The sequence below is a fragment of the Muntiacus reevesi genome, chromosome 2 (assembly GCF_963930625.1).
Source record: "Muntiacus reevesi chromosome 2, mMunRee1.1, whole genome shotgun sequence".
NCBI lineage: Eukaryota > Metazoa > Chordata > Mammalia > Artiodactyla > Cervidae > Muntiacus > Muntiacus reevesi.
This window is the reverse complement of record NC_089250.1, coordinates 221,352,483-221,367,318: the sequence shown is the minus strand read 5'-3', so window position 1 is coordinate 221,367,318 and position 14,836 is coordinate 221,352,483. Positions and strand designations below refer to the sequence as shown.

The following is a 14,836-nucleotide window of genomic DNA, read 5'->3' as shown; positions in this document are numbered from 1 at the left end:
TTGGTGCAGGTTAGCTGGGGCTCTTCATGGTGCTATGGGGGCCCATGGTTTGGGGTAGGATCTTTCTCTTTCTAGGTCCTGACTGTGGCCCTTCAAGCTCGGTCTCTTGAGAAAGTCTTGTTTTCCAATATTCTCCCTCTTCACTAAAGTCCTGTGAGGAATCTATTGTTATAAGCTCCATTTTACAGATGAGGAACTGAGTCTCAAAAAGGTCAAAGCCAGGGTCACATGCAGAGTAAATGGCAGGACTAGGATTCTGTCTCTGTCCAATTTTGCTGAGTGAGACCCTGGAATGCCCTGCCTGAGGTGTGAGGGGTAGGGATAGAGTAGTTAAGATATGCAGATTTCTGAGCTTTACCCCCAAATCTCCAGAGAGAGGCTCTGGAGCAAGGCCTGGGAATCTGCATGTTAAACAAGTTCCCAGGAGATCACGAGCCATGGTGGAGTTTGTTTTACACCCACAGCCTCTAAGCACACCTTTTGTCTTCACTCCTCAGCAGTGACCGGGTATGCCTACGGGGAGGACACCTATCTGGTCAGCTCCCTGCCTCCCCTGGAGGTGCCCACCTGCACCGTTGCCCCAGAGAAGGGGACCATCCTGACGAGCTTCGGCATCTTCTGCAACGCCTCCGCTGCCCTGGGCCTCCTGGAGTACTGCTTCTGCCTAGAGTCAGGTACCAGCTCAGGCCTGCATCACCCCTCACTCCTGGGCTCATTCCTCTCCAAGAGCAGGCACCTGTCTCTCTCTGAGAGCTGCAAAAAATGTGTTCTGTGGGTGAGAGAGGTTTGCAAGATGACCCTTAACCCCCATGCCAGGCCCACTGACTCAGCAACACACCACAGCGATATGAGAAGCAGGTCCCATCAGTATCTACTCGCAACTATAGAGGCCAAAATGACCTCTGTCCCGGCATGAGGGACATGGGAAGGTGAAAAGGAGGAGGGTGTGCAGAAGTATGACCACCAGGACTCCATTCCTTAGTACACGCTGGGAGGAGCCCTGACCCTGGGGCTCTTCGGGACTAACATGGCCCAGCTCACAGAATCACCAGTGACGTTAGGACCCATTTTGGAGAGGCAACAGGGAGAGGGTGATGTCACAGAGCATGGCGAGAGCAGAATCCTCGCAAAGGTCTACAGGAGGAGATGGAGCATGCTGACACCGCCCCACTGTGATGCCCTGGCCAGTGTCCTGTCACTGTAGCCCCCACCCAGGACTGCCGCAGGGCATCTCCAGGGCAGACGGGCAAGCCACCCAAGTTGCCTCTGCTAGCCTGGATTGGGGGTGGCTGGTCCATGGCAGGTTTATCTGAGTCCTTGTGTCTTCCCAACGAACTTCAGCATTTTATGACCCTCACAAGAGCTCTTGAAAATGTTCTAGTCAGACTGGGACCATCCTCCAAACCGAGGCTCCAGGAATGTTGCTGGGGGGCTCCCCAGTATCTAGCATTAAACACCACGATGATATAAACTGGACACCTTGACGAGGTGAAGGTAGAGGGGAGCTATCGTCAGATCATGTGGTGTCCTTCAAATAGAGGTGGAGTGCATGTCTGTGACTGGGTCTGACCCTGCAGGAAAACAATTCAAGGAAGGTAAGTAGATTTCATTTCAAATCTGTGTCTCCCTAAATGAAGACACCAGGTCAGCTGCTCCAGTTCTGATTGGTTATTCCGTTATAGTTCCTCCTTCTGCCTCACACAGGTGAGCAGGGGGAGGGAAGCGTGACCAATATAAAAATGATTTGGCAATTGCAATTCAATAACTTTGTGATTGTTTGCATGCTACAATGAAGAGATTCCAATGATATCCTTAAGAGATTCCAATGGTATCCTTAAATGTATCCATTTAAGGATACAAAGGAAATTCACTCATTCATTCATTTTTACAACAAATATATTGAATTTCGGGCTCTGGTCTAGGTCCTATATATACAGTAATGAACAAAATAGAGAAAGTCTCTGACCTCACTGTACTGATAATCAGTGGTGGAGACAGTTGGTAAACAAAGACACAGCATGGGAGGCACTGTTTTAGATAGAACAGCCTGGGAAGACCTTTATACAGGAAGTAATATTTGAGGGAGTTTGGATAGGCTTTGAATCAGTTGTTAAGATCATCTTCCTTTCCTTCTGCTCCTCTTTCTCCTTAATTTTGTAATTTGGTTTACCACTTTGAATTTTTCTAAAAAATATATAGAGGGGGATTGTTTTTCTGAAAATCTTCATGGATTCTAGTAAGGCTATTCCAAAGTCACAGCAGCAGGTGATTTCCTAGGGAGGACAGTCAGTCAGTTCAATCACTCAGTCGTGTCTGAGTCTTTGCAACCCCATGGACTGCAGCACGCTAGGCTTCCCTGTCCATCACCAACTCCCAGAGCTTGCTCAAACTCACATCCATCGAGTCAGCGACACTACCCAACTATCTCATCCTCTGTCGTCCCCTTCTCTTCCTGCCTTCAATCTTTCCCAGCATCAGGGTCTTTTCAAATGAGTCAGTTCTTCGCATCAGGTGGCCAAAGTACTGGAGATTCAGCTTCAACATCAGTCCTTCCAATGAATATTCAGGACTGATCTCCTTTAGGATTGACTGGTTGGATCTCCTTGCTGTCCAAGCGACTCTCGAGAGTCCTTTCCAACATCACAGTTCAAAAGCATCAATTCTTTGGCTCTCAGCTTTCTTTATAGTCCAACTCTAACATCCACACATGACTACAGAAAATATCATAGCCTTGACTAGACAAATCTTTGTCGGCAAAGTAATGTCTCTGCTTTTTAATATGCTGTCTAGTTTTGTCCTAGCTTTTCTTCCAAGGAGCAAGTGTCTTTTAACTTCATGGCTGCGGTCACCATCTGCAGTGATGTTGGAGCCCAAGAAAATAACGTCTTTCACTGTTTCCATTGTTTCCCATCTATTTGCCATGAAGTGATGGGACTGAATGCCATGATCTTCATTTTTTGAATGTTGAGTTTTAAGCCATCTTTTTCACTCTCCTCTTTCACCTTCATCAAGAGGCTCTTTAGTTCCTCTTCACTTTCTGCCATGAGGGTGGTGTCATCTGCATATCTGAGGTTATTGATATTTCTCCCTGCAATCTTGATTCCAGCTTGTGCTTCATCCAGACTGGCATTTCGCATGATGTACTCTGGATATAAGTTAAATAAGCAGGGTGACAATATACAGCTATTCCAAAGTCATAGCAGCAGGTGATTTCCTAGGGAGGACAGTGGATCAGCATAAACTCTGTCTTCTCCCAGCAAGTATGTAGTCCAAGAGTCCCTGCCGTGACCTCACGAGCTGTGCCTTTTGTGTCCTTGTCATCAGGCTCTACCTTGGTGGACTTACAGTCACCCTGAGACCTGGGAATGCCCCCTTAACTATTCAATGTCCATTTGCCAGGTTCCTGTCTACACTGTGGCCCTGAACCTGCCCTCCCATCAGTTTACCTGCCACTTGGAAAAGAAAACAATGACTTCATGCTGACAGTGGTCATTTCTGTGTCCAATCACGTGGGGGGCAGACAGCAGACCCAGGCAGTGGTTAAGGTGAGTGGTAGCCACTGTTCCTCTACTGAGACAAGTTCTTTCTTGTTTGTTTTTTTAAAATTAATTAATTTATTTCTTTGGTTGGCTGTGTTGGGTCTTACTTGTGGCACGTGGGATCTTGGTTGCACCATGTAGAATCTTTCATTGTGGTGCATGGACTCTCTAGTTGTGGTGCATAGGCTTATTTACCCCATGGCATGCAGGATCTTAGTTCCCCAACCAGGGACTGAACCCATGTCTTCTGCATTGCAGGACAGATTCTTAATCAGTGGACCACCAGGAAAGTCCCTGAGATAACTTCTTGACTTGTCTGAACTTCATCAAGAGGGTGGTGGGGTTGAAATGAGCCAAGGGCATGACCGTATGAGGGTTTATTCATTCATTCCTTCAACATATATTGACAGAGCACCTACCACATGTCTGGTCCTGGGGATACAGCCATGGGCAAAACAGACCTGGTCTCTCCCTCTGCAGATCTTATGACCAGTGGCCAGTACAAGGGAATGATCCAGGGGATTTGGAGTGGGGTACCTGAGGGAGGTGGGGGCAGAAGAACCTAGAGATGAATTAGACCAGTGCCTTCAGAGTTCAGAGGAAGGAGGACCAAGATCAGCCACTACATCTATAAGGAAGAGGTTGGATAAAATTTCAAGTCAGTTTCAAAGGTGAGGAGCCAGGTGGACGGAAAGACCTGAGGGCACAATGAGGAGAACAATGAGAGGTGAAGTCATGGCCTGCCCGAGATTTGCTTCAGGTGGCCATCAGCACAAGTGGGTCCACTGCCCTCAAGCCCTGGGGGGAGCGCTCATGCCAGGTAAAGCCATCCAGCCCTACTCTGCTTCACTATGTGCAGGCTGGGCCTTCAGGTTCCAGGTTCTAGAACAAGAACTGGTGGGTTGAGGTTCTCCTGCTCTGAGCACATCTCTGGTCTCCTGTTAGGTGGGACCTGGACACACCTGTGTGGAGGAGGAAGCATTCCAGGCCACAGTGTGGGACAATGTCACCGCCATTCTGCAGGGTGGGCGTGGCCCTGAGCGGCTCTTCCAGCTGGCCAGGGCCGTGTCATCCATACTGGACCAGGGGCTGGGCTCCAGGCAGCTGCCGAGAGTGGACACCAGACACAAGGTGCTCCCGATGAACTCCTCTGTCCTTTTGCTGGGGCCCCGGGGTCTGCATGCAGCCATTTGGGGAGGAGAGTGGGGTCCATGGATCCATGGGGAAATCTTTGGTGTCTCCCAAGTTGATGTCATGTCTCTTTTCCAGTACTTTCAGTGAGTGACATAAAATGAAAGCAACCTTTCTCTACTCAGCTTCATGGAACCACAGGTTTCTAGGGTGGGAGGGAATTTAGAGGGTACCACTCCCGTCTCTTCCTATTCAATTCAGTTCAGTCGCACAGTCATGTCCGACTCTATGCGATCCCACGGACTGCTGCATTCAGGCTTCCCTGTCCATCACCAACTCCCAGAGCTTGCTCAAATTCATGTCCATCAAGTCAGTGATGCCATCCAACCATCTTGTCCTCTGTTGTCCCCTTCTCCCGCCTTCAATCTTTCCCATCATCAGGGTCTTTTCCAATGAGTCAGTTCTTCACATCAGGAAGGGGATGAAACTGAGGCCCAGAGGAGAAAAGTTACCCCATCTTGGTCATACAGTTCATGGTTTGATGCTGTCCCAGCTCTGTTACTTACCATTTCTATTGTCAGGCCCAAGACTGAAATTCTGTAAGCCTCAGTTTTCCCATCTGGAAAACAGGGACAATAATAGTATTTTCCTTACAAGGTTGTGGTGAATGTTCAGAATTACATTCACTGTAGCTATGAGTCAAATTACAGGAAAATTGCCAACATTCAAACAGCTTTAATTCATGAATATAGCTATTCCATGTGATACAACCCAGTATAAACAACTCTGGCAGAAGGCATGGTAACTTCCACTCCCAGTGCATGCTCCTAGGCATCTGGCTGCACTCACTACACACAGCGTCACACACACCTGCTGGGTGTGGGGGACAGAGGACAGACTCCTCTGGACCCTGGAGGGTTTGCATGAGAGCACTGAGCACACTGCAGAGGATGTGAGCAGCTTTCCCAGGTCCACATTTCCAGCAGGTAGTGAAGACAGGAGCAAACCCAGGTTGGCTCTTCCCCTGCCCACCTCCAGCCCTCTCACCCCAGCCTTTCTCCCCACTTAGCCCCCGGCCCCAACACACATGCACACAATGCCTCCTGGCTCTCATTCACCCTGAGCATGACTTACATGCTTCCCTTTGGAAGGGAACTTCCTTTTAGATGCCCTACGATCCTAAGCACACGGACTACATAGCCTGATCCCAGATCTTCTCATGAAATACTGGGGTCCTGGTGGGAGACAGATGTCAAGCTCTCATTGGGCAATGGAGGAGACTTTAAGAAGGGCTCTGCTGAGAAAACTGGGGACAAAGTTTCAGAAACAAATGAGAGAGGACACAGGACCCCAGGGGCTCACCCTGAAGTGACCAGCATCCTGAAGGGGCAGCTGTGTGTGGAGGGCGCTCCCTGGTAGGAGTGGTGGTTTTGAAGGATGAGGCCGGCAACCCTGGCAGGGAGGGTGCCTGCAACAAAGCCTCCCACTCTCTCTTCCTGCCCGCTCGTCTCCTGCGAATGAATCCACAGGCCAGAGGCCCAGCAGCCACTGACATCTCCATGCAGGCAGCCTCCAGGATGGCGACCAAGGATGGGGAAGATGTGCAGAGGCAAATGTGAGATCATCCATTACCCACCTGAGTTTCCCTCTAAAACATTCTGATACGAGTCCCCTCACAGACAGGCCTATTCTTCCCTCTACCCAAGTTGTAGACTGAATGGAAGCCTGGCTGGCAGCAGACACACTCAGACTCTGCAGCTGTTGTTTTTCAGTTGCTCAGTCATGTCTGACTCTTTGCAACTCCATGAACTGTTGCCTGCCAGGCTCCTCTGTCCATGGGATCTCCCAGGCAAGAAAACTGGAGTGGGTTGACATTTCCTTCTCTAGGGGTTCCTTCCTGACCCAGGGATAGAACCCTCGTCTTCTGCATTGGCAGGTGAGTTCTTTATCACTGAGCCACCAGGGAAGCCTGAAAGACTGTTAGGCGATTAGATGAGCAAGTTGTGAGTAGCAAGTGGGACAGGAGGGTGAGAGCGAAAGTTCACCTCTATTTGTGTTCTCCCAGATGTTTGCTATAAGCCATATCTGGCCACCTGTTTTTAAATTAAAATGTATTTTAATGAAATAAAGTTAAAAATCCAGTTCTCTGGTTGCACTAGCCACATTCCAAGGGCTTAATATGTAGTCATTTGGCAAGCGACTATGTTACTGGACAAGCACAAGGACAGAACATTTTTATCAACACAGAAAGTTCGATGGGGCGGTGCTAAAATTGTATTCTTAGGTTTTATCTGCCTCAACCAAAGCCAGCCCCTGGCCAGCCCCTTGTTAGGGCTTAGAAAGCATGTTCCCCCAGATGCTCCAAGAGGTCTGGCTTAAAGCTGGAGTTGGTGGGGGGACTGGAGGGAGCCTTGTCCCCACTGCCCCCCAAAGCACACAGGGACCTATGCTTGCAACAAGCTCTCCCACCCACACTGAGCCATCACAGTAAGCCAGTTTCTAAATTTCACGCCATTTGAGTCACAATGAGACCATTTGTTTTAAAATAATGCCAGATTTTACAGATTTGATTTGAAGAACTGGAAAAAGCTTGAGGCATCCTGTATTAGTTTCCTCCTGCTGCTGTAACAAATAACCATAAACTTCATGACTTAAAATGACACAAATGTCTTATCTTACCATTCTGGAGGTCAGGAGTGTGAAGGAAACAAGTTTCACTGGGGCTAAAGCCAAGGTGTTGGCAGGGCTGTGAGCTGTCTGGAGGCTACAGGCAAGAATCCATCTATTGGCTTTTCCAGCTTCTAGAAGCTGCCCATGTTGCCTGTTCCATTTTCAACACCAGCATCTTCAAACCTCCTCCCTCCACTGTCTCCCCCTTCTCCTCCTGTCTTCCGTCTCCCTCTCTGCCATCTCTGCCTCCACCATGACATCTCCTTCTCCGACTCTGACCCTCCTAGCTCCCTCTTTTAAAGACCCCCATGAAGACTCAGAAAATGCTGGAGGGGGAAGGGAAAGTTACGGAGTTTGGAAAGGTCACGTACACATTGCTACGTTTAAAATGGATAACCAACAAGGACCTACTGCACAGCACAGGGAACTCTGCTCAGTACTATGTGGCAGCCTGGATGGGAGGGGGGTTTGAGGGGAGAATGGATATGTGTATATGTATGGCTGTGTCCTTTCACCATTCACCTGAAACTATCACAACATTGTTAATAGGCTATACCCTGATTCAAAATAGAAAGTTAAAAGTTTGAAAAAAATAAACAAAGGAGAAAAAAAATCACAGGAACCCCTGTAATTACACTGGTCCCACCTGGTAAGTACAGCATACTCTCCCCATCTCAGAATCCTTAATCAAACCTCCACAGAGATTCTGCCCAAGTGTCTCTTGTCATGTGAGTAACATATGCACAGGTTTCAGGGACTAGGGTGTGCCTATCTTTGGGAGGTTATCATTCTGCCTACCATACATCCTAGGAGACAAACAGAGATTTATCAGCTTTGGAAGACCCCACATGAGCCTGGTCACTTTTCTGGTCACTTTCTCAGACCTCAGATCTTTCTGGGACAGCCTCATCAAGCCACTGGAATTACACTACTTCCCCCACGTTCCTTTGTCTTTTCCAAGGTCAGAGAACGTATCCTGGAGTCACTGTCTGTGGTCAGTGCCACCAGAGGGGACATGCAGAGGGTGCGGAGGCTGGTCGAGGTGCTGAAAGACGTGACCCAGCGCAGTGAGGAGCTTACGCCCTTGGCCCAGGTGAGTAGTTCCCACCCACTAAGTCCTGACCTTTATTTCTGGGACCCTGATCACTCTTCCCACTTAACACATCCATTTTCTCGTGCACCCGTTCTATGCGTATACATCTATACATATATATTTCTGACCTTTCATTCATTTATCCATGTGTTAATTTATTCATTCCTTTAACAAATGCTCCCTAAATGCCTAGTATGTGCCAGGTACTATGCAATTCATAGAAAATTCAGCAGCAAACCCCATAGACATGGCCTGTGCCTTCATGGCACTTTTAGACCTCTGGGGTGACCAGATACTGAACAAGTAACTTCACAAGTACATATATGATTACAAAATTGAAAAAAGTGCTGTGTCTGGCCAGTCAGCCAGCCAGCCAGCTGTCCCCAGTCAGTGAATGTTTACTGAATGCTTACTATGTGCTGGGCATTGTGCAAGGCACTCTGGGAAAGATGCTGAGATGGAGAAGGCTACTGTCCTGAAGGAACTGAGCACACGGCAGGGAAGGAACACCTGGCCGCCAGTCCCTGACACAGGCGGCTTGTGTGACGGGCCTGGCTCAGATTTCCCCTGGCTTGAGTCCCCACATGCTCCCTTCCACCTCAGTGCTGGTCCCTGGAGGGGCTCAGGGGGTGGTCTGTTCCAGACAGGGCCTCATGCAGTTCTTCCTCCTCCCCTGGGTGAGCCAGCGGGAGGCTGGCTGGGCTCTGCAGCGCGCCAGCGAGGGCCTGCTGGCAGTGAGTGCCAAGGCCCATCCTGAGGACCGGAGGCGCCAGGCGGCCACCAGGGACCTGCTCCAGGCTGTGGGCAATGTGCTGGAAGCTTCCCTGAGGGACCAGTCAGAAGAGCCTGCGCAAGCCAACGGCAGCCAGGTGGGTGTCCTGGCCCAGATGTGGAACTCATGCTAACCATATGCCAAGTTCACACCAGCGTTGCTAGGCGGATCCTTCTCCACATCGTGCAGATGAGGAAACTGAGGTGTGGCGGTTAAAGGCCCTTCTAGGAGCTGACAGGAGTTCCTGGGAGGTGGCGTAGTGCCGCAGACTGAGCACAGGCTTCAAACGAGTGGGCCTGAGTTGGAACTCTGCCTTCGTCATGTACAAGCCTTGTGCCGTGGGCAAGGACACTTCCTACAGCCTCATCTCCTCACCTATAGTAAGCCAACACGCTCTGCTTCATCCGATTGAAGAGATCGTATGCTCACTCTTACAAGTCTGAACTCCGGGTTCACTCGGCTAAGGACACAGAGCATCTTTAGGAGAGGTCGTTCCAGCGCGTCATCAGGACAGAGACACAAAACTCACCTCCTGCTGCTGCACAGCCCTTTACTGGGTGGTACCCCCATTCCATTCTCACGGTGGCCACATAGGCACACTCACACACACACCCACACACTTATCACATGCACAAACATGACTGCACATACACACATACATTCACACACACTGAGAGCCATCATTTACACTTCCACGTATACATCAAAGCCTTCACTCATGCCTTCACATTCAGCTACACAGTCACACACACACAGACTCTCACATGTAGTTGCAATCACACACAAAATCACATACACACACACTCATTCATGCACAGATATTTATACTCCCACACCCTCAGCCACATCTACTCAGACACACATCCACACACTTCTACTCACACATACCTACATCAATTCAGTTCAATTCAGTCACTCAGTTATGTCCAACTCTTTGCAACCCCATGAACTGCAGCATGCCAGGCCACCCTGTCCATCACCAACTCCGGGAGCTTACTCAAACTCATGTCCATTGAGTCGGTGATGCCATCCAACTATCTCATCCTCTGTTATCCCCTTCTCCTCCTGCCTTCAATCTTTCCCAGCATCAGGGTCTTTTCAAATGAGTCAGTTCTTCACATCAGGTGACCAAAGTATTGGAGTTTCAGCTTCAACATCAGTCCTTCCAATGAACACCCAGGACTGATCTCCTTTAGAATGGACTGGCTGGATCTCCTTACTGTTCAAGGGACTCTCAAGAGTCTTCTCCAACACCACAGTTCAAAAGCATTAATTCTTCGGCACTCAGCTTTCTTTGTAGTCCAACTCTCACATCCATACATGACTACTGGAAAAACCATAGCTTTGACTAGACAGACCTTTGTTGGTCAAGTAATGTCCCTGCTTTTTAATATGCTATCTAGGTTGGTCAAAACTTTTCTTCCAAGGAGGAAGCATCTTTTAATTTCATGGCCGTGGTTACCATCTGCAGTGATTTTGGAGCCCCAAAAAATAAAGTCTGCCACTGTTTCCCCATCTATTTGCCATGAAGTGATGGGACCAGATGCCATGATCTTAGTTTTCTGAATGTTGAGTTTTAAGCCATCTTTTTCACTCTCCTTTGTCACTTTCATCAAGAGGCTTTTTAGTACTTCTTCACTTTCTGCCATAAGGGTGGTGTCATCTGCATATCTGAGGCTATTGAAATTTGACCCTGCAATCTTGATTCCAGCTTGTGCTTCCTCCAGCCTGCCAGAGTACATGATGTACTCTGCATATAAGTTAAATAAGCATGGTGACAATATACAGTTTTGACATACTCCTTTCCTGATTTGGAAACAGTCTGTTGTTCTACATCAGGTCTAACTGTTGCTTCTTGACCTCCATATAGATTTCTGAAGAGGCAGGTCAGGTGGTCTGGTATGCCCATCTCCTTCAGAATTTTCCACAGTTTGTTGTGATCCACATAGTCAAAGGTTTTGGCGTAGTCAATGAAGCAGAAATAGATGTTTTTCTGGAATTCTCTTGCTTTTTCAATGATCCAGCAGATGTTGGCAATTTGATCTCTGGTTCCTCTGCCTTTTCTAAAACCAGCTTGAAGATCTGGAAGCTCACGGTTCACATATTGCTGAAGCCTGGCTTGGAGAATTTTGAGCATTACTTTACTAGCGGGTGAGATGAGTGCAATTGTGCGGTAGTTTGAGCATTCTTTGGCATTGTCTTTCTTTGGGACTGGAATGAAAATGACCTTTTCCAGTCCTGTGGCCACTGCTGAGTTTTCCAAATTTGCTGGCATATTGAGTGCAGCACTTTCACAGCATCATCTTTTAGGCTTTGAAATAGTTCAACTGGAATTTCATCACCTCCACTAGCTTTGTTGGTAGTGATGCTTCCTAAGGCCCACTTGACTTTACATTCCAGGATGTCTGGCTCCAGGTGAGTGATCATACCATCGTGATTATCTGGGTCATAAAGACCTTTTTTGTACAGTTCTTCTGTGTGTTCTTGCCACCTCTTCTTAATATCTTCTGCTTCTGTTTGGTCCATACCATTTCTGTCCTTTATTGAACCCATCTTTGCATGAAATGTTCCCTTGGTATCTCTAATTTTTTTGAAGAAATCTCTAGTCTTTCACACTCTATTGTTTTCCTCTATTTATTTGCACTGATCACTGAGGAAGGCTTTCTTACCTCTCCTTGCTATTCTTTGGAACTCTGCATTCAAATGGGTATATCTTTCCTTTTCTCCTTTGCCTTTGCTTCTCTTCTTTTCTCAGCTATTTGTAAGGCCTCCTCAAACAGCCATTTTGCCTTTTTGCATTTCTTTTTCTTGGAGATGGTCTTGATCCCTGCCTCCTGTACAATGTCACGAACCTCCATCTATAGTTCTTCAGGCACTCTATCAGATCTAATCCCTCGAATCTATTTCTCACTTCCACTGTATAATGGTAAGGAATTTGACTTAGGTCATACCTGAATCATCTAGTGGTTTTCACTACTTTCTTTAATTTAAGTCTGAATTTGGCAATAAGGAGTTCATGATCTGAGCCACAGTCAGCTCCTGATCTTGTTTTTGCTGACTGTATAGAGCTTCTCCATCTTTGCCTGCAAAGAATATAATCAATCAGATTTCAGTATTGACCATCAGGTGATGTCCAGTCTTCACTTGTGTTGTTGGAAGAGGGTGTTTGCTATGACCAGTGCATTTTCTTGGCAAAACTCTATTAGCCTTTGCCCTGCTTCATTCTGTACTCCAAGGCCAAATTTGCCTATTACTCCAGGTATTTCTTGATTTTCTACTTTTGCATTCCAGTCCCCTATAATGAAAAGAATATCTTTTTTGGGTGCTAGTTCTAGAAGGTCTTGTAGGTCGTCATAGAACCATTCAACTTCAGTTTCTTCAGTGTTACTGGTCAGGGCATAGACTTGGATTACTGTGATATTGAATGGTTTGCCTTGGAAATGAACAGAGATCATTCTGTCATTTTTGAGATTGCACCCATGTACTGCATTTTGGACTCTTTTGTTGACTGTGATGGCTACTTCATTTCTTCTAAGGGATTCTTGCCCACAGTAGTAGATATAATGGTCATCTGAGTTAAATTCACCCATTCCGGTCCATTTTAGTTCACTCTTGCCATCTCCTGTTTGACCACTTCTAATTTGCCTTGATTCATGGACCTAACATTCCAGGTTCCTATGCAATATTCCTCTTTACATCACTGGACTTTATTCCATCACCAGTCACATCCACAGCTGGGTGCTGTTTTTGCTTTGGTTCTGTCTCTTCATTCTTTCTGGAGTTATTTCTCCACTGATTTCCAGTAGCAAATTGGGCCCCTACCAACCTGGGGAGTTCATCTTTCAGTGTCCTATCTTTTTGCCTTTTCATGCTGTTCATGGGGTTCTCAAGGCAAGAATACTGAAGTGGTTTGCCATTCCCTTCTCCAGTACATACCCACATAAACACACTCATATAAGTATTTGAGTGTGTTTACATACCCACATAAACACACTCAAATACTTATATTCACACACGATCCTCCTCAACACGCACATACACACATTCACACATGTATCAGATGTACGTACACATGCACACATGATCTGTGCTCTGATAGGAACCCCGCACAAATGTCAAGCCCTCCTGGCCCTCACGCCTGCCTTGGCTTCAGCAAGGCTGCATCTTCACTCCAGGCTTGAGCGGAGTAGGGGGAGGAGTTTGAGCCTGGTTAACTCCACGCAATGGCTCCGCCTATGACTTTCCATTTCCCCTCGAATAAGACCTGGGCTGAGGGTGGACCTCAGGGTCCAGTGGAGCAGCAGAGGCAGGCACAGAGTGAGCCCCCCCGTGGTTCTGCAGCTTCCCCTGATCAACGCGTGGCCTCCACAAGTCACCACCCTCTCTGTGCCTCTGTCTCCCCGTCTGCCAAACAGGGTGGTAAAAGCACCTGCTCATAGAGCTTGGAATCTTCTCAGTGCTCATGCTCGACTTCCTACAGCACCGGGTGCTTGGTGCAGTGCACCCCATCCGAGTCTCTGCCTTGCTCCTGCTGAAGGCCCACATGAGCTTGGTGGCAGCAACCAGAGGTGGTATATGGAGACCGACCCACAGCACTGGTCCCCTGCTTCCTTTTTCAGATGGCCACAGTGTCGCAGCTGCTGGAAGTTGCAGAGCACGTGCAGGTCGCCCTCCTGCTGGGGAGACTACCCGGGAGCCTTCCGGCCATGGTGACCACCCCCTCCATCTCTGTGTACACAAACAGGTAATCCGCTGTACTGTGGGTGCCCCAAGAAGTTCATCCCCTGACCTGGTACACTCCACATCCACATCCCAAGACCCTGGGACAGGCAGAAGCCAGGAGACCCACCTGGTGGGAGGCAGGGGGGTGAGCGTTGGGACCTAGAAGTGGGAAGGGCTTTTCACTGAGAGAAGGTCCCCACACTGGGTTTGTACAGCATAGGAAGGGAGGGGCTAAGTGCCATGCCAGTGTCAGAGCCGCCCATGTGTCTCGAGAGACGGGTCATATTGAACTGTGCGGCGAAGGGGGCTGAATGCGGGGACCAACCCACTTTTAACCTCACTCAGAGGGTGTCTGGCAAGCCCATTGCTCTGCAGACTATGGGCTTCCAGACACTCTGGCCTTAGGCATTTCCCCAAGGAGTGCCAGCCTCCTTCAGCACCTGGGAATGACCTCCCCCTTCCATGCCACCCCCTGATGATCGGGGACTGGATGATGCTGCAGGCATTTTTGGGACCCTTAGCACCGAGCACCCTCCCTTGGTTCTTTTGCCACGGCTGCCCTCCTGGATCCCAGGGGCAGTTTGCCAGAGCAGCACTGTGATCACAGCTAGGATCTGAACCAGGTCCCCAGTCTACTCAGATGGGATGAGGTCAAAGGCCAGTAAAGACGGTCTCATAGGAGGTCAAGTAGGGTGGGGAGATAGTCTGGAGAAGTGTCTACATCCAAGCTCATTTATTCATTCAACAAGACATGCATTGACCACCATCACAAGCCAGGCACTGCCCTAGGCACTGGGGTGCCACAGGAGACAAGGCAGGCCAAAGACCTGTCCTCGTGGGGCCACCTGTCCAGCCTTGAGGCATCACCTGCCTTTTATGCTGCTCCCACTGAATCTGCAAACACAGAAC

At 48.5% G+C, this 14,836-nt stretch overlaps 1 protein-coding gene across 1 annotated transcript in view; it reads left to right on the top strand.

Moving 5' to 3' along the window:
• LOC136157432 (polycystin-1-like protein 2) overlaps window positions 1-14,836 on the top strand; it is a 107,081-nt gene that overhangs the window by 44,974 nt on the left and 47,271 nt on the right. Inside the window, exons 14-19 of the mRNA XM_065919327.1 lie at window positions 498-674; window positions 3,400-3,545; window positions 4,485-4,670; window positions 8,302-8,433; window positions 9,120-9,302; window positions 13,825-13,949. Coding sequence (XP_065775399.1) covers window positions 498-674; window positions 3,400-3,545; window positions 4,485-4,670; window positions 8,302-8,433; window positions 9,120-9,302; window positions 13,825-13,949 — 949 coding nt within the window. The remainder of the gene's footprint in view (window positions 1-497; window positions 675-3,399; window positions 3,546-4,484; window positions 4,671-8,301; window positions 8,434-9,119; window positions 9,303-13,824; window positions 13,950-14,836) is intronic.